This window comes from Muntiacus reevesi, chromosome 3, assembly GCF_963930625.1.
Source record: "Muntiacus reevesi chromosome 3, mMunRee1.1, whole genome shotgun sequence".
Lineage (NCBI taxonomy): Eukaryota > Metazoa > Chordata > Mammalia > Artiodactyla > Cervidae > Muntiacus > Muntiacus reevesi.
This window is the reverse complement of record NC_089251.1, coordinates 250,729,071-250,747,454: the sequence shown is the minus strand read 5'-3', so window position 1 is coordinate 250,747,454 and position 18,384 is coordinate 250,729,071. Positions and strand designations below refer to the sequence as shown.

The following is an 18,384-nucleotide window of genomic DNA, read 5'->3' as shown; positions in this document are numbered from 1 at the left end:
GTATAAAAATGAAAAATCATAAAACTAGATTAAACAAAAGTTTTGAAAATAGGAATGGCAATCCTATTTTCACAACTTGAGAAGTTTCCCTTCTTTTCTTTTCCATATACACACATCTCTAAATGCATTTCCACATGCCTGTGTATCCAGCACTCAAAATGTGCTGACACTAATGCTAAACACATTGCTTGTCACCTCACTTAATCCTCACAATAACTCTGAGCCAGCAAATAGGACCCTCGAGATAGAGATTAGGAAATTGAGGTTCAGAGGGTTTAAGTGACTTTCCAAAGTTACACAGCAAGGAAGTGACTGAGCTGTGGTTTAAACACAGTTATTTCTGACTCCATAGGCTATGTGTTAAAGCCCTGAAATGATGAAATGGTTACTTTTTAACCTCTACAAAAGTATTTGTCCTGAATTTACTACCAGGGAGTTTATATTATCTTGGATGATCATACAGCTCAGTTCTACGTTGAATGATAAAAGAACATTCTGGAACTGTTCCCACTTTTTATGTGTCCTTGCCTCCCTTCTCTGACTTTTTCAGTAAGAGTCACAGGGCTTCACAGCAAGTAATCCCAAATGCGGGACCACACTGATTTCTGTTTTATGGCTCGATAATCTCTTCTGTTGTAAATACATTTGGAAATGATTGTGGCTTTTTGTCAAAGCCTCAACATTTTAAAAAAAGTGGTTTATTTTGATAGCACTTTAGCCTCATGATTTCAAATATTAAATTACTTGGTTGAGGTGGTCTTATATTTTCCCATAAATGTGTTTATATCACCACACAGACTGAGAATTTTCATTTGATTTCATGCAGGAGGAGAACAGAATTCTTCGAACTTGTCAGTAAAGGAGAATATGATTGGAACATCAAAAACCATCGTGATATATTTCGGTAAGAAAAAGCTCTTGTTTGTGTGTTTATTCAGTATTTGAAGATTTACCAGTGCCTTTTTGACAATGCTAAGAGCACGCAAGTGATGTTTAAAGTAACAAATCTTAGCTTACATTCAGAACATTCAGAAACTAGTTGAATAATTAGGGAAAAGATAGAGAATATGTCTTTTCATCTTCTGATTTATTTTATATTGCCTCCTCTCCATACATTTGCCTTCAAAATTAGAAAATGTTTGAACTGGTCGTGTTTCAGGAGGTGTGCAAACTGCATTGGAGATGGAATTTTTGAACCTTGGAAAACAGTTACACAGAACAAAGGAAAGTGGAGAGTTACGTTTGGGTTGTTTTGTTTTTAAAGATAGTAGGCATTTTAGATGGAAAGCCAATCAAAAGATTTTTGTGCTTGGGATAAGGAATCTGCTCTAGACTTTTCATGGAACTTCTCAGTAGTTTAGGAAAGACAGCAGCAAAATCTCATTTTTCCTCAGCATGTTTTAACCACTTTTCCCCACTGCAGCCACTCCAGCTGGGCAGGCAGTTTTCCTGTTTGCCTCATGACCCATCCTTCCACTGTCCTCACCTCACCCATCCTCAGACTTAATGCCTTGGTCCTGGCTCCACAGCTGTTTAGTGTTTCTGGGAAAGCTTGTGAGGCCAGGATTCTGGGTTGAGTGCATCTGCTTCACAGCTGGGCACCCACTGCAAACACCCTCGGGGACCCTACCCCAGCCCCCAGCCTCTGCCTGCATCTCAGCACGCAGAGCCTGCCTGCCCCTTGCCTCCACAGCTGACCCCCTGCTCACTGTCTCCCCAAAGGGCCCTCTCCTCCCCCTCCTCTGCGTTCATACTTCTCTCTGTTATCTCTTCAGATGACATTCTCCTTGTCCTTCCCGAGGTGGTACCCGGGGGCTCCTCTTGTCAACACCTCCATCTCAGCTTCCTATTCTAGTTTCCTATTCCGGGCCCTCCTCCCCCATTCCCCACCCCTGACCTCTGACCTTGCTGTGTCAATTTTACTCCTTTGGGCATTTTCAAAATCTGGCTTTTATTTTTTCCCCCAGCATGACCTTTCTAGGCTAAGAAACATGCTTCCATCTCCTCCGTTAAAAAAAAAAAATCATCCCTAAAGTCTGCCTTCTTTTGGAGGTCCAGTTATAGTTTTCTCCTCTCCTTCAAGTCCACAGTTCAGCCACACTCCTCTAACTTCGTACAAGGCAGTTTCTTTCTTTTTAGATCACTTAATTCCACAAGTAATGATAGGAATCCGTTTCTCTGTAACAAATCAGGATGTTATAGACAAAGCCCCAGTTCCTGGGGTGTCACTCCCAGTTCCCATTCTGTGCACAGCTTTGCGCTGTTTTTAATTCCTTGTTTATTTTCAGACTACTGTCAGAGCATTTCCATACATGTGTACCCATGGGAAACGTACTATTTATCGTCCATCTGTTTGTTTAACATAAATTATATATTTACATAGCAATCTGAACTAGCTTGTTCACTCAACTGTAAGCCTTGGAATTCTTTCCAAGTCCATGGCAGCACGTCTTTGATTGCTGCATAGTATTCCAAAGTGTATCTAGTATTTAGAGTAAATTCCTCGACTGAGGAATTTCGTTGCTAAAATGTGATTTCTGCACTTTTTGAAAGTCACCAGTCACCTCCTAGGGATCATATCCTAAGACCTTTGTTCTCTCCAGCTTCCTAGATCTCTTCACAGTGTGAACTGTGTTGGCCTTTCCTTCTTAAAACTCTCTCCTGCCTTGGCTTCTGCAAAGCCCATGCTCTTCTGAATTTTCTGGTATCTTCTGACTCTTCTTTCTCCTATTTGTCTTTGCCTTCCTTCTCCCTGTGTGTGTGTGTGTGTGTGTGTGTCTGACTTTTTGTGACCCTGTGGACCGTAGCCCTCCAGACTTCTCTGTCTGTGGGATTTCCCAGGCAAGAGTACTGGAGTGGGTTGCCATTTCCTTCTCCAGGGGGTCTTCCTGATTTCCTGCATTGCAGGCAGATTCTTTACTGTTTGAACCACAGGGAAACCTTCCTCCTTCTTACAACCCCCTAAATGTAATCACCCCTCAAGGAATTCTTCTCTTGTTCCTCAGCATCCTCACAAATTGTCCTAACAGAACCGCTGGGGTCTGGCCTCTCTCCAGAGCACAGCTCCTAAAATGCCAGTGCTTATTGTGTTTCCACATGAGTGTTTTCCCACAGAGGTTTTCAAACTTTTCTGCAGGGAACCCTATATGTAAGAAAAAGAGTGTTTGGAGGCAAAGTACATAAAGCAGAGATGAAGTCTCCAGGAACGCACCTTTCCCTCCAGCTCTGCACCCCCACCCCATTTCACAGCTGGACTCTGACCATGTGCCTGCGAAGGAGGGGGTGGTCTGGGAAACACCATCCCAGCGAATTTTAAAATAGTAATAAAACCAACTAAAAGTTAGCCTGCTTTTTATCATCACCATGTGCCTGCAATCTAAACAATGTCAAGGATGAGACACTCATCCCAGAGAAAATTCTTTTGTTGGTATAAATTCTAAACAACCGCTGAGGTTACTGTTGAGTATCAAAATAATTGCTCTGAAAGCTTCAAATTAACACAGTATTACTCATCCTTTCATTGTGTATGGATTGTACACATATAAGTTAATTCCCAAAACACCCAGTTTTCCCATCAGCCCTGACACAGGTGGACTTGGGATGCACTTTCAAGAGTAAGTTCCTAACGATTCAGAACCTTTTGGCCTCACTGCACATGCACTCCGCATGCAATTCTCCAAACTTTGGGAATGTCACCTTTCTGCTTTTAAACAGTATATTCAGAATAAACAACGGTAGCATGGTGATGGTAAAGCTAAAAAAACAGAACTTGAGTTACTTCCGTACTGTCCTTTTATGTTGGCCATTTGGGATCTGTATTTGTGTGTAAAATTTAAAGCAGTGACACAGACTGTCGACTGCAAACTGTCATCTTTTTGTTTGCTAAGCATAAAATGCAGTTCATACATGTAATCTTTTACTGAATTGAAAATATCTTTTAAAATTAAAATGTCTTCCTTTTTAAAAAAATTACTGAAGTATAGTAATTTTTTAACTTACTGTATTTACTATCTTGCTGCGATTTACAATGTTGTGTCAGTTTCAGGTGTAACAGCAAAGTGAATCAGTTATACATACACACACACACACACACACATATGTATGCACTCTTTTTTAGGTTCTTTTCCCATATAGGTCATTACAGGGTCCTGAGTAGAGTTAACCTATGCTATACAGTAGGTCCATATTAGTTATCTATTTTATATATAGTACTGTGTATGTGTCAATCCCAGTCTCCCAATTTATCCCCCCCCACAAATATTTCTCTTTTTAGTTGCTAATGCTTTTAAAACTAGAGAACAAATCAAGAAAGTAATGATTATCTCAAGATAATTATTGAAGTAATTTTGCATCTGGAGGAGAGTCCTGGTAGCAGTCATGACTGCAAGCCTCAGACTCTCCAGGGTCACATGACCTCTGCTGACCCCATGGCGGGCGTTCCTGACCTTCATTCCTGCAGCTGCACTAAGCAGATTGCACCATCTAACTGTAAATCAGATTAGAGTTATGCAGACGTCAAGACACAAACAGTTGCTGCAAGCTCCCTCCCTCCTCTCTTATTCCAGAGATGGCCTTTTAAGTACAGAGACTGACTCTAAAAAATAAGATAAAACTGCCCATTCACCTCCTTCCATTCTTCCCTTGTAAGTGCTCACGCTTATCCTTGTCTTTCCATCACTGCCTTTCTTGGTTTTATGCCCTTTTTAATTGTGCTTTCCTACCAGTCTCCCTGCTTCCATTCTCCTTCTTTAAACTATTCGCACATCTACTAATACCTCTTAATTAATAAGAGGTACTGAAGTCCTCTCCTTGAAGCTTTGGCCAGGTCCCTCCTTAACTGAGCCCCCAACCTTAATTGACTCCCTACACCAACTGGATAAAGGTTTTAGACATCTACCACCCTCCTTCCCAGCCTTTATTCTGTCTCCTTTCTCCATACAGACTTTCTGGCTCCACTGTATTCACTGAAAGTAGAGATGTTCTGTCAGACTGTTTGGATCCCAGCCCTAGTTTTGATACCACCTAGTGATGTAACCCATCTTTGGGTGAAATGCTCCCTTGGTATCTCTAATTTTCTTGAAGAGATCTCTAGTCTTTCCCTTTCTGTTGTTTTCCTCTATTTCTTTGCATTGCTCGCTGAGGAAGGCTTTCTTATCTCTCCTGGCTATTCTTTGGAACTCTGCGTTCAAATGGGAATATCTTTCCTTTTCTCCTTTGCATTTCACTTCTCTTCTTTTCACAGCTATGTGTAAGACCTTCTCAGACAAACATTTTGCCTTTTTGCATTTTTTTTCCATGGGGATGGTCTTGATCCCTGTCTCCTGTACAATGTCACGAACCTCCATTCATAGTTCATCAGGCACTCTATCAAATCTAGTCCCTTAAATCTAAGACTAGAGATCTCTTCAAGAAAATTAGAGATACCAAGGGAACATTTCACGCAAAGATGGGTTCGATAAAGGACAGAAATGGTATGGACCTAACAGAAGCAGGAGATGTTAAGAAGAGGTGGCAAGAATACACAGAAGAACTGTACAAAAAAGATCTTCATGACACAGATAATCACAATGGTGTGATCACTCACCTAGAGCCAGACATCCTGGAATGTGAAGTCAGGTGGGTCATAGAAAGCATCACTACGAACAAAGCTAGTGGAGGTGATGGAATTCCAGTTGAGCTATTTCAAATCCTGAAAGATGATGCTGTGAAAGTGCTGCACACAATATGCCAGCAAATTTGGAAAACTCAGCAGTGGCCACAGGACTGGAAAAGGTCCGTTTTCATTCCAATCCCTAAGAAAGGCAATCCCAAAGACTGCTAAAATTACCACATAATTGTACTCATCTCACACGCTAGTAAAGTAATGCTCAAAATTCTCCAAGCCAGGCTTCAGCAATATGTGAACCATGAACTTCCAGATGTTCAAGCTTGTTTTAGAAAAGGCAGAGGAACCAGAGATCAAATTGCCAATATTAGCTGGATCATCAAAAAAGCAAGAGAGTTCCAGAAAAACATCTATTTCTGCTTTATTGAGTATGTCAAAAACCTTTGACTGTGTGGATCACAATAAACTGTGGAAAATTCTGAAAGAGATGGGAATATCAGACCACCTGACCTGCCTCTTGAGAAACCTGTATGCAGGTCACCAAGCATCAGTTAGAACTGGACATGGAACAACAGACTGCTTCCAAGTAGGAAAAGGAGTATGTCAAGGCTGTATAATGTCACCCTGCTTATTTAACTTCTATGCAGAGTACATCATGAGAAACGCTGGGCTGGAAGAAGCACAAGCTGGAATCTAGATTGCCGGGAGAAATATCAATAATCTCAGATATGCAGATGACACCACCCTTATGGTAGAAAGTGAAGATGAACTAAAAAGCCTCTTGAAAGTGAAAGAGGAGAGTGAAAAAGTTGGCTTAAAGCTCAACATTCAGAAAACTAAGATCATGACATCTGCTCCCATCACTTCCTGGGAAATAGATGGGGAGACAGTGGAAACAGTGTCAGACTTTATTTTGGGGGGCTCCAAAATCACTGCAGATGGTGATTGCAGCCATGAAATTAAAAGACGCTTACTCCTTGGAAGAAAAGTTATGACCACCCTAGATAGCATATTAAAAAGCAGAGACATTACTTTGCCAACAAAGGTCTGTCTAGTCAAGGCTATGGTTTTTCCAGTGGTCATGCATGGATCTGAGAGTTGGACTGTAAGGAAAGCTGAATGCCGAAAAATTGATGCTCTTGAACTGTGGTGTTGGAGAAGACTCTTGAGAGCCCCTTGGACTGCAAGGAGAGCCAACCAGTCCATCCTAAAGCAGATCAGTCCTGGGTGTTCATTGGAAGGACTGATGCTGAAGCTGAAACTCCAATACTTTGGCCACCTCATGTGAAGAGTTGACTCATTGGAAAAGACCCTGATGCTGGGAGGGATTGGGGGCAGGAGGAGAAGGGGGTGACAGAGGAATGAGATGGTTGGATGGCATCACCGACTCGATGGGCATGAATTTGAGTAAACGCCGGGAGTTGGTGATGGACAGGGAGGCCTGGTGTGCTGCGATTCATGGGGTCGCAGAGTTGGACACGACTGAGCGACTGAACTGAATTTAACTGAACGGATGTAACCTCAGGCAAGGTACCTAACCACCTCCCCCCACCACTCCCCATCCAGGAAGGCAAAACATTCTCTGCTTTGTAAAATGGAGATAATAATAGAATCTCTACCTCAGAGAAAATATAAATCACTCTCTAATGCCTGTTCAACATGTGTGTGCTAAGTCACTCAGTTGTGTCCAACTGTTTGCAGCCTTATGGACTGAAGCCCACCAGGCTCCTTTGTCCATGGGATCCTCCAGGCAAGAATACTGGAATGGTGGCCATGCCCTCCTCCAGGGGGTCTTCCTGACCCAGGGATTGAACCTGGGTCTCCTGCAGCTCCTGCATTGCAGATGGAGTCTTTACCACTGAACCACTGGGAAAGCCCAATTCAATAAATGGTAGCTATGAGAATTCTCATCATTAGAGCACCTTGCAGATACTCAATAAATTTGTTGATTGACTGATTAATGTTGACATGAATTTGAGAAGTAAGCTTCAAATTATTGAGTAGATGAGACTTAAGTAATGATCAACTATGGTACAAGTAGGCAAGCTCACAGAGATTTTATTTCCTGTCTGGGAGAGAGACTACGAAATCAACGCATTACCTACAGTTTTGTCCCTCTCTGGTCCCAGCAGAACCTAAAACGAAAAGCACTGGAGTGGAGCAAGAGGGGTGCGGCAACTTTGTGATAAGCACGGGATCCTGAATCCTTTCCTTCCTTTGGGAGAGTTACTTAATCCCTCCACACTTCCACTGACCTCTCTGGAAACTAGAAATAATAGCACCCTGTGATGAGGAGTCTTTTAGTGAGTGATTAGTTAGTAGGTAGTTGGTACAGTGCTTAGTAGAGAGGCAGGCACATGGCAAGGACTGCGGAATCGCTTGTCACAGAAGACCAAAGATGAAGAACAGGCTGATGTGTCTCTCTGCACAGGTCTTAGCTTGGAAGTGCTGCCTGACTCCGAGAGGGCTGCTCCTAACGGGTGCTGCCTGAGTGCACTTTGAAAGACCTATTGTTATCTGCTGGTCTGCCTTGCTCCCTGGAGTAGTTTCCTGGGGAAGTGACACAAACCTCTCACCACCGTCCAGGCATGCTCTGCCATCTGGGAAGCAGACCTGTTTCTAAGGCGTTCAAACCCAGCAGGGTATGAAATGTTAACACCTGACATCAGGACAGCCCTCTGACCTTTAACAACACACCCCTTTCTTCCAAAAGGAGTGAGCCAAGATGCGGCTCCCCAGTTCAGATCCGTCACTACTTCTCAACACACGCAGCCAGCTTTAATACAAAGAGAGATTTGGGACAAAGAGCATGCCTGATTTTTTCCCTTCCCACCACACCCAGTTAGGAGCACCAGAGCTGCAACTTATGTTGTCATAGCCTCACTCTCTAGAATTCTCCAGGAGATGGTGTCTGTTTGCTTCTTTCTCCTTTTAACCCTTGTCTTGGTTTCTTGCAGACCCTTGTCTGCTGATTCTTTATTCTTGCTTAAAAAGGATGTCTATTTAGGGCTGAATTGTACACTGTTTTTCATGGTTTGCATGATAACTTATGTTAATATACTCATGTATATTTTAAGTTTTGAAACCGGCGTTCTCCATGTTTTTTACATCCAGGGTTCAGTGTGGATTCTAGATAAACCAATAGAAATCTGCCCCTCAAAAATCTGTTCCGAATCTTGCCTGTATTTTCTTATGTGCTCAAATTAATAAAAGCTGTGGCTGAATATGTTTCTTCTTCGTAACGCTTGTAAAACAGTGTTGTAGCCAGGTAGTAAACTGGAGTGAAACCGTGTGTCTCTCTCTCGTAAATCTTAGCTCCGTGGAGCCGATAAAAATGCCGGAGCCCCTAACAGGGCAGGCTGTTTGCCTTTTTGGTGTGGGTTTTCTTCCATCCCCATCCATCAGTGATACTTTGGTAAATAGGTTCATCAGTTATGGGTACAGTATTATATACTGATTCCCTTGCTGAGTGTTAAAAATAAAAAGCATCGTCCATTACAAATTACTTTCAGCAGAACTTGCTTGGTTCAGGTATGGGGAAAGCAGGGCTTGGCTTTCCTTGATCTACCGCAGACAAAAGAAAAGGGCCACGGAGAGGGTATGCGAGCTTTGTCCTCTGATGCAGTGTGGCCGCACGATGGAGATGCTAAACACGGGGCTATAAACAGTGCTTCCCTTGTGGAGGTAAAGAAGATGTGAGCTGGCCTAGGTCCCATTTTATTTATTTATGTATCTAGGACGGGTTTGTTTAGGAATGCAACAAAAGATTATTCAGGCGGTTTTGTTTGGTTCTGTTTTTCAGATCAATGTTAATGACAGCCTGTGACCTTGGAGCCGTGACCAAACCGTGGGAGATCTCGAGACAGGCGAGTGGTGATTAATGGCAGGGCTCAACCAAGGGGGGACTGGGGGGGACAGTATTCCCAGAGCCCTGTCTGCCAGGCACTGAAACCCGAGTCAATTTGCATCAGTATTAACGCGGTGTAAAAAATAGCAGGAGGCTGAGGGGCGACATAGTTTATTGCCCAGCCTTTCTTTATCATGCTTCCACTGAGAACTAATATTTCTGACTCCGTAAGATTTTTTTTCTTTTAACACACTAAATCCAAATAACACTTTGGCCATTTCTTAAGGCAGGAGTTTCAAATGTAGTGTTTTTGAATAGGTAACCATGTTTTAGTACAAGGTCCAATTTTTCACATCTGGTAAAAAACAAAAAACAAGGAGGTAAAAAGGAAATTTGATTTTTTTTTTAAGCCTATTTAGAAATCAGAGGGCTCTTTGGCCAAAATATGAGGTATCTAATTTAATTTGTACGAAAAATTTAATGCATTTACCACCTATCTGGTTTCATTGACCAAAAGTGTTAGTTCTAGAGCAAGAATAGTTTTTTAATCTCATAACTACCCAACTTAAGATTTGATTAATTTAATAGCTCTTTTCATTTTATGAGGCACCTCCTGGGTGGGCTGTGGGGTCTAAAGCAGTAACTTGTTATCTTAAGACTTGACATTTGAGGGAAAATAAGGTACATTCATATAACAGTAAAAACGAATATTTATTGATTGAATAACTGTTAAATGTCTGCTTTGTAAGTATTATATCATTAAATCCCCTGAGGTGGGTATTGTTACTGTAGGGGCTGAATAATGGCAACCCAAAGCCATCAGGTCCTAATCCCTGGAATCTGTAGGTGTTACCTTAAAAGGAAAAAGGGTCTTTGAAGATGTGATTACCTTAAGGACCATCATTATCATCATCTGGATTATCCAAGAAGGGCCTCAATTCAGTCACTAGTGCCCTTAGAGGAGAGAGGCATGGGGATGGCACATTCAGAAGAGGAGAAGGCAATGCAAAGACACGGCGGAGACTGGAGTGATGTGGCCCCAGGAAGAAGGATGCCAGCAGCCAACAGGCACTAGAACAGGCGAAGGACAGATCCTTTCCTCCAGACTCCGGGGGACCATGACCCTGCTAACACCTTAGTTTCTGCCCAGTGAACTGATATTGAACTCCTGCCCTCCAGAACTAGGAGAGATGTCATTTCTGTTGCTTTAAACCACCATGTCTATTGTAGTTTCTGGCAGCCCTAGGAAACTAATACAGTGATTATTCCTATTTCACCAATGGGGAAAATGAGGCTTAGAAAGGATACATAGTCTGAGGTCATACAAGTGGAAGTTGCATAGCTAGGAATTCAAGTCCTAGCAGATTAAGTTCCAAAGTCTTTCCTTCTTAACAGTGTTTTATGCTTTCTTACAGAGGAGGCACCACTTCACCTTTTTAAATAATGCAAGTGCACTGGCAGAATGGGCTGTGTTACCACTAAGCTCAAGATCTCAGTATCTTAAACCAACAAATCACCTGGAGGCACATGCCTCGGGGTTGGCTGGCGTCTCTCTGTCCTCACTCTGGACTGGGGCTGAAGGAGCAGCCACTGTCTGGATCATTCCAGCAGAGGCCCGGGTGGGTTTTTCACTGGAAGTTAAATGTCATTCCCCCAGCAACTCATTGGCCAGAACTTGTCAAAAGACCCCATCCAGACAGGAAATGCCATCCTTCCCAGTGCCCAGAAAGTAGAAAGAAAGGAATAGTTGGTGAAAACAAAACTACCACAGTTTGCCCTTCTAATCACCAAAAATGTGATTCACTCTCCTTCCTGCAAGCAAAATATACTCATCCTCCCCTCCAAGGGAGATGACCCCAACAGCCCATTAGTCGAGGGATTAAGCTCAAAGTCCAGGATCTCTGGGTGATGTGTGCGCATCCCTACAGCACGTCTGGATGTAAACCAGAGGCCCACACACACCCAAAATGCTGCACATGGCACACACCCATGCCACAGAACACTCATATGACACTCCCAACTCCATGTGGCATCCTCTGCGAGGGCCCTGATTCTCAGGGAGATGCTCCCCAATTTGATATTTTCTATGGTTTTTAGATCCATCCTGGGAAGTCATTCCTTTTCCACCATCCTCCTTGGTGAGAGTCAAAGGTCAAACTCTCTCAGCCTACTTCCCCTCTAAAGAAGGTTGAGTCCCCAAGGTTTAAGTTTTACATAATCACAGGCTTGTGAGGGGGTTTTAGCACCAAAAGCCTCTTAAACATTTGAGTCACATTTTTGGGTCTTTGATCCCAGTCATTTCCATTTGCTAATAATCATTTCCACCGTTAGATACTATACAAACTTCTTAGATCTCGTGTTATTTCTTTGCTTCCTTACATTCAGGAACAAGGTAATAAAGCACACGTACATCTTTATTTCTCTCTTGACAGTTAATCCCTAGTATTTGGTGCCCCGTATTTGGCACCAGTGAGAAAACCATGTAGTCAAATTATTTCTCTGGGCCATTTTGTCTAACTGAAAGGATGTTGTGTGTGTCCCCTAATTCATTCAGAGTTTTTAACTGTGTGTCACTGGCCACACCTTCTATTTCATTCTTGTTGTGAGGCTAAATAACTCTTGAGGTCTTTGTCATTCAAAATGTATCTCAATTTTTACTTTCACAGTTTGGGGTTAAGAAACAGCCTCATATCCTTATAAGACCCAGAATTTATGACTTTCTCTGTTGCCTTTCATTTCTGGTTATACACCTGCCAACCCTTTTCTGAGCTCACTTCTTATAATACCAAGCAAAACAGCCATCACGTGCTATTAACTTTCTTTTTCAATCTCTTCCCCTAAGGCTGTAAGTTCATTAGATACAGTATTTGCTTTATTTCCATGAGAAATATACAAACTATTTTGCCACCATGTAAGATGGATCATCATCCCTATATCTTCTAACAACCATTTCCTCACTTTTTTATACCTGACACTCAAGCCACATATTTTAGGGTATTTTCCTCTTTCTTTTCCTTCCTTCCTTTCTGTTGAATAGCAGTACCTCACTTCCATACCAATTTTTGTGTTAGTCAAGGCTAAGCTAGGCTTGACTGCAGTAACAAATATATTCTCAAATTCAGTTGCTGAACACAAACAAAAGTTTTTATCTTGCTCACATCACAGCTTGGTGCCAGTGGTGCTGTTTTCCTACAGACTCTCCTCCAATAAACAGACTCTCTTCCAACTGAGTCTTGGCTTTCACTTTAGTGTGACATGCTTGAAGTGGCTCAGACAGTTAAGAATCCACCAACAATGCCAATAAAGGTCCGTCTCGTCAAAGCTATGGTTTTTCTAGTGGTCATGTTTGGATGTGAGAGTTGAACTATAAAGAAAGCTGAGCGCTGAAGAATTGATGCTTTTGAACTGTGGTGTTGGAGAAGACTCTTGAGGGTCCCTTGGACTGCAAGGAGATCCAACCAGTCCATCCTAAAGGAGATCAGTCCTGGGTGTTCATTGGAAGGACTGATGCTGAAGCTGAAACTCCAATACTTTGGCCACCTGATGCAAAGAACTGATTCATTGGAAAAGTGGGAAAGATTGAAGGCAGGAGGAGAAGGGGACGACAGAGGATGAGATGGTTGGATGTCATCACTGACTCAATGGACATGAGTTTGAGTAAACTCCAGGAGTTGGTGATGGACAGGGAAGCCAGGAGTGCTGTAGTCCATGGGGTCGCAAAGAGTCGGACATGACTGAATGACTGAACTGAACTGAACTGACAATGCTGGAGACCTGGATTCAATCCCCAGGTCAGGGAGAGCCCCTGCAGAAGAGAATGGCTACCCACTGCAGTTTTCTTGCCTGGAGAATTTCATGAACAGAGGAACCTGGTGGGCTACAGTTCATGGGGTCACAACGAGTCAGAAATGACCGAGCAACTAAGCATGCACACATGCTTGAAGTTAAAAAGCAGGTTATGGTGGAGAATTTGTTGGTTGTGTAGCTCATTTCTTCATCTGTGCCCACCTTTCCCTCCCTCATGTGGGATGGCCTCCCTTAAAATAAAGTTTGGGAATATACTGCAGAGAACATGTAGGTGACTTTTACAGGTACTATGGGGAGTGGCCTCTATGATAGGGGTGGAAGGTGGTAGAGAGTGGGAAAAAGTTAGGAGGACTGAGGATAATAGAGAAGATTAGAAAGGGGATGGATGAGGGATGCTGTGCCAGGGCTATCAGGACCCCAGTGAAATGCATGTCACAGATAAAGGAGCAGCAGCCCACCTGGGAGTCAGAAAGTGACAAAGTACTTGAAAGGGAAAAAGTTACTGCATTGAGATTATAGAATGAAGAGGCCCAATGGCCACTTGTAGGTGGTCTTCTTGGTCCCTGAAATAAATATTATTTTATTTTCAAGATTTGAACGTCAGCTCACTGATGCAGAAACTCATGAGGTCATGGAAATAAAACATAAAATCCTGTTTTTCTAACAGAAATCTTGTTTCCATCAGAAATCTTGTCACAACTCTAAACTGAAGATCTCATTTTTGTCTCCAAATTGAATAAGTTAAATATTCTCAAAAACTTACTTCTAGAAGAATGTTAGGAAACAGTTGGACAAAAACAATAGAAACTTCCTTTAAAAATAGAAATGTATTTCCAATTTCCTGGATGCTGTTTTTTTTTAAAAATTCCTTTTGAAAATGTCTTTTCACTGGAGTCTCTTTTACTTTGCCTTCCTTGCACACAGGACTCTAAGCATGTGGGTTTCCCCAGTCATCCCCCAAGGCCTGATTAGCATCTCAATTTCCTTCTTTAATAAAAAATTGAATCAGGAGCCACTTAATAGGCCTGCTTGGGTTTTTAAGTACAAATGAAACAGTGGTACAAGTTGAGCTGTGAAAGAAGCTCAGGGGAAATACCCAAGACCACTTTAGAAAGCTCAATACAAGGATTTTGTTTTAATTTCTTTGCTTTCCAGGGACTACTGACCTCTTCAGGACTCCACCTCAGGGTGACCTGCTATATACACATACATTCTTTAGTGCAAAAGATCCACCTCAGAGGAGTCCGAGGGAGAGTTCTGGAAACTGAATAGTGAGGCCAGGTCCTTAGAGGGCCATTTCTTCTCTAAAGGAAGGCCAGAGAGCAACAGGAGAGGCTTGGAGTGCTAATGTGAAAGGCAGTGGCAGAGACTGGAGAGAAGTGAGCCGGAATCCTAGGAAAATTAAGTCAGTTCCATCTAGTTTTATGCTATTGGATTTGTTAAATGTTTAAAATCTGCACTGGCCATTTTATTTGTTAATAAACGACTTTATACTTGCCACTCTCAGATGTGTGTGTGTTACATATTCTTTTTGTTTTATCAATGGCTACCATTCATGGTTGTTAAAATCTCTTGAGAGATGTATTTAGGTAAATTATCTTGATTCTCTGCACTTGACCAAAATTAAGCCACTCTAACCTTTGCCAGACCTCAGAACCTCATCTTTGTAAGAGCCTTGAAATCAGATCTTCTTGCTATCAACTTGTCTGGAATTTGTTTTCTGTTCTTTCAATATTTTGTAAATCTATCTAGTTCATCTCAGAGATTTCCCAGATGTTCACCACGGTGTTGTTGAAAATATCTGGTCAGTGCTTATCTGTTATATCAGTTTTCTTCTCATAAACCTATTGATAGAAGCACGGGGTCGGGGAAGTGGGGGGAATCTCTGTAAGCCTGACCGTGATCAGTAACTTCTGATCATCCATGCTAATGGATGAAAAGTAGAAAAATATATATCCTTACTTTGGAAATATCTGTGTGGCTTACAGTAGAACAGCCATTCCATTGTGCTTGTTAACAACTAGAATGCACCAGAAATAAACAGCTATTTACTATGTGGATGGAGGCAGCCTAAAACCAAATCACATTCTTCAAGTCATATTATAACATACTATAGGACTTTGCTGGTGGTACAGTGGATAAGAATCTACCTGCCAATGCTGGGTACATGGGTTCGATCCCTGGTCCGGGAAGATTCCACATGCTGCTGAGCAACTAGGCCTGTGCAACTACTGAAGACCTTTCACCTGGAGTCTGTGCTCCACACCAAGAGAAGCCACTGCAGTGAGAAGTCCATGCACTGCAATGAAGAGTAGCCCCCGCTCACGGCAACTAGCAGCCCACAAGCAGCGACCAAGACCTCGTGCAGCCAGAAAGAAATAAATAATTATTTTCCAAAAAAATACCGTAAAAGTCTGGTATGAACAATGAATCTGGCATTAGTCCTGCCCCTTGACTGATTGCTACAGTAGGACGCAAAGGGTGGGCCCTGGGGTTAACCCTTCCAGAGTGCACACAAATACTGGTAGCATGGCATGGTTGAGAAGTTTCTACAATGGCAGAATGTAGCCAGGCTAAAATGTGTGTGCAACAAAGTAAAAAAAAAATCTGCACAGAACCAACCAAAAGTTGGATGAATGATTATTACAAATATAGTATGATAATCTGTTATAATGTCAGTTATTATTAGGTTATTATTTGCTTCATTTTTCTGGATAAGAACATTCCCTCCCTCTACTCTTAGAGATTGTCTATTGGCATGTATCTAAGGATTGCAACTGTACTTCAACTCTATTTCAAGAAAAATAAATAAAAATACAATGCACAAGATCTGATTAACAGGAAATCAGGTTCATTGATTAACTTCTGTCATACTTTCAAACACAAAAGGTTAATGAACATCCTCATAAGCTTTTCAAACGATAGTTTGTCTTGAAGGTAACTGCCATAGACATAAACCAGAAATAACTTCTACGTCTCATGATGAATTACATATGCCCATTAATTAAAATATTTTTGTGTTTCAGGTGGCTGAACTTGTAACCAGTGAGTTCTTTGAACAAGGCGATCGGGAGAGAGCAGAACTGAAACTCACCCCTTCAGTAAGATCATCCTTTTCTTATGATGTATTTACCCTTTCGAATGACATTTCAAAATAACTTCAGGTTGCACCTTGAAAGGCTGAGAATGAATTTAAGGAGGCACTCCTGAAAGTTTCAAACTTTAATTAAACTTAGATGCTAAACACTCTTATTCCCAGGTTTCTGATTAAGAGGGCTGATTACTTAGCAAGCATTTCCTGTGTTCCCACACTAGGAGAAATAGGCACAAGGGAGGACTGCAGAGTAGTAATTGAATAACTCAAAGCCCAGGACTGGTGCTTCATATGCAGTCAGTGGCTATGTTGAAACAGAAATACAGGGGGAAGAAAAGAAAACCTAAAGGCAAGCTGTCCAGCCTTGAGGGGCTAGAACAGGCAGGTGCAGTAAATAATGGATATTCTGGATTTTACTTTCCAATTTTGAACTTTTCCAAATTCTGAAAGCAAATCATTTCAAGCTCTGTTTCTTTTTTTGCAAAATGAAAAGTTGCACCTGGGAAACTAGGTTCTGCTGATTGAAATGCTGTTTTTATTGGATTCATCCATTCAGTTACTATTTGAGAATACTTATTGTAGGCTAAGGATGATTCTGGTTTTACCCATCAGGAGAGGAAGATATAAATGCCCCAGTCACCAGCCTCAAGGAGGGGGCAGTCTCTTTATTCTTAATAAAAGAGTAACTCAAAACATATCACCCAGTGATCCAAGAATGGTCCAGAGTATTCTAAAGTCTGCCAGAGCACAGAAGATCCAATGCAGCTCAAGGAATGTGTCAGTTATCCAGAATGTCTGTTTATGAACAGATCAACTAGGTTTTGAATGTTTGGAGTTGTTTATAAGATCTTCAGGTTTTAAAACATTTTTCTTCACTGACATTTAAAAACAAGGAAATCTAGGTTGCTTCCATGTCCTGGCTATTATAAACAGTGCTGCGATGAACATTGGGGTACACGTGTCTCTTTCAGATCTGGTTTCCTCGGTGTGTATGCCCAGCAGTGGGATTGCTGGGTCATATGGCAGTTCTATTTCCAATTTTTTAAGGAATCTCCACAATGTCCTCCATAGTGGCTGTACTAGTTTGCATTCCCACCAACAGTGTAAGAGGGTTCCCTTTTCTCCACACCCTCTCCAGCATTTACTGCTTGTAGACTTTTGGATAGCAGCCATCCTGACTGGCGTGTAATGGTACCTCATTGTGGTTTTGATTTGCATTTCACTGATAATGAGTGATGCTGAGCATCTTTTCATGTGTTTGTTAGCCATCTGTATGTCTTCTTTGGAGAAATATCTGTTTAGATCTTTGGCCCATTTTTTGATTGGGTCATTTATTTTTCTGGAATTGGGCTGCAGGAGTTGCTTGTATATTTTTGAGATTAACCCCTGGAAGCAACCTAGATGCCCATCAGCAGACGAATGGATAAGGAAGTTGTGGTACATATACACTATGGAATATTACTCAGCCATTAAAAAGAATTCATTTAAATCAGTTCTAATGAGATGGATGAAACTGGAGCCCATTATACAGAGTGAAGTAAGCCAGAAAGATAAAGACCAATACAGTATACTAATGCATATATATGGAATTTTAAAAGATGATAACAATAACCCTATACACAAAACAGAAAAAGAGACACAGATGTACAGAACAGACTTTTAGACTCTGTGGGAGAAGGCGAGGGTGGGATGTTCTGAGAGAACAGCATTGAAACAAGTATACTATCAAGGGTGAAACAGATCACCAGCCCAGGTTGGATGCATGAGACAAGTGCTCAGGCCTGGTGCACTGGGAGGACCCAGAGGGATGGGATGGGGAGGAAGGTGGGAGGGGGGTTCAGGATGGGGAACACATGTAAATCCATGGCTGATTCATGTCCATGTATGGCAAAAACCACTACAATATTGTAAAGTAATTAGCCTCCAACGAATAAAAACAAATGGAAAAAATAAATAAATAAAATAACTTGTTGAGTTAAATTAAAAAAAAAAACCAAACAAGGAAAAGTGGCAGAAAAGCTCCTAGCTTGA

The 18,384-nt window shown here is 41.8% G+C and overlaps 1 protein-coding gene across 1 annotated transcript in view; it reads left to right on the top strand.

The window, feature by feature from the left end:
• The window catches only part of PDE11A (phosphodiesterase 11A), a 426,109-nt gene that overhangs the window by 373,230 nt on the left and 34,495 nt on the right, over positions 1-18,384 (top strand). The window contains exons 16-18 of the mRNA XM_065929000.1: positions 827-904; positions 9,408-9,471; positions 16,286-16,360. Coding sequence (XP_065785072.1) covers positions 827-904; positions 9,408-9,471; positions 16,286-16,360 — 217 coding nt within the window. The remainder of the gene's footprint in view (positions 1-826; positions 905-9,407; positions 9,472-16,285; positions 16,361-18,384) is intronic.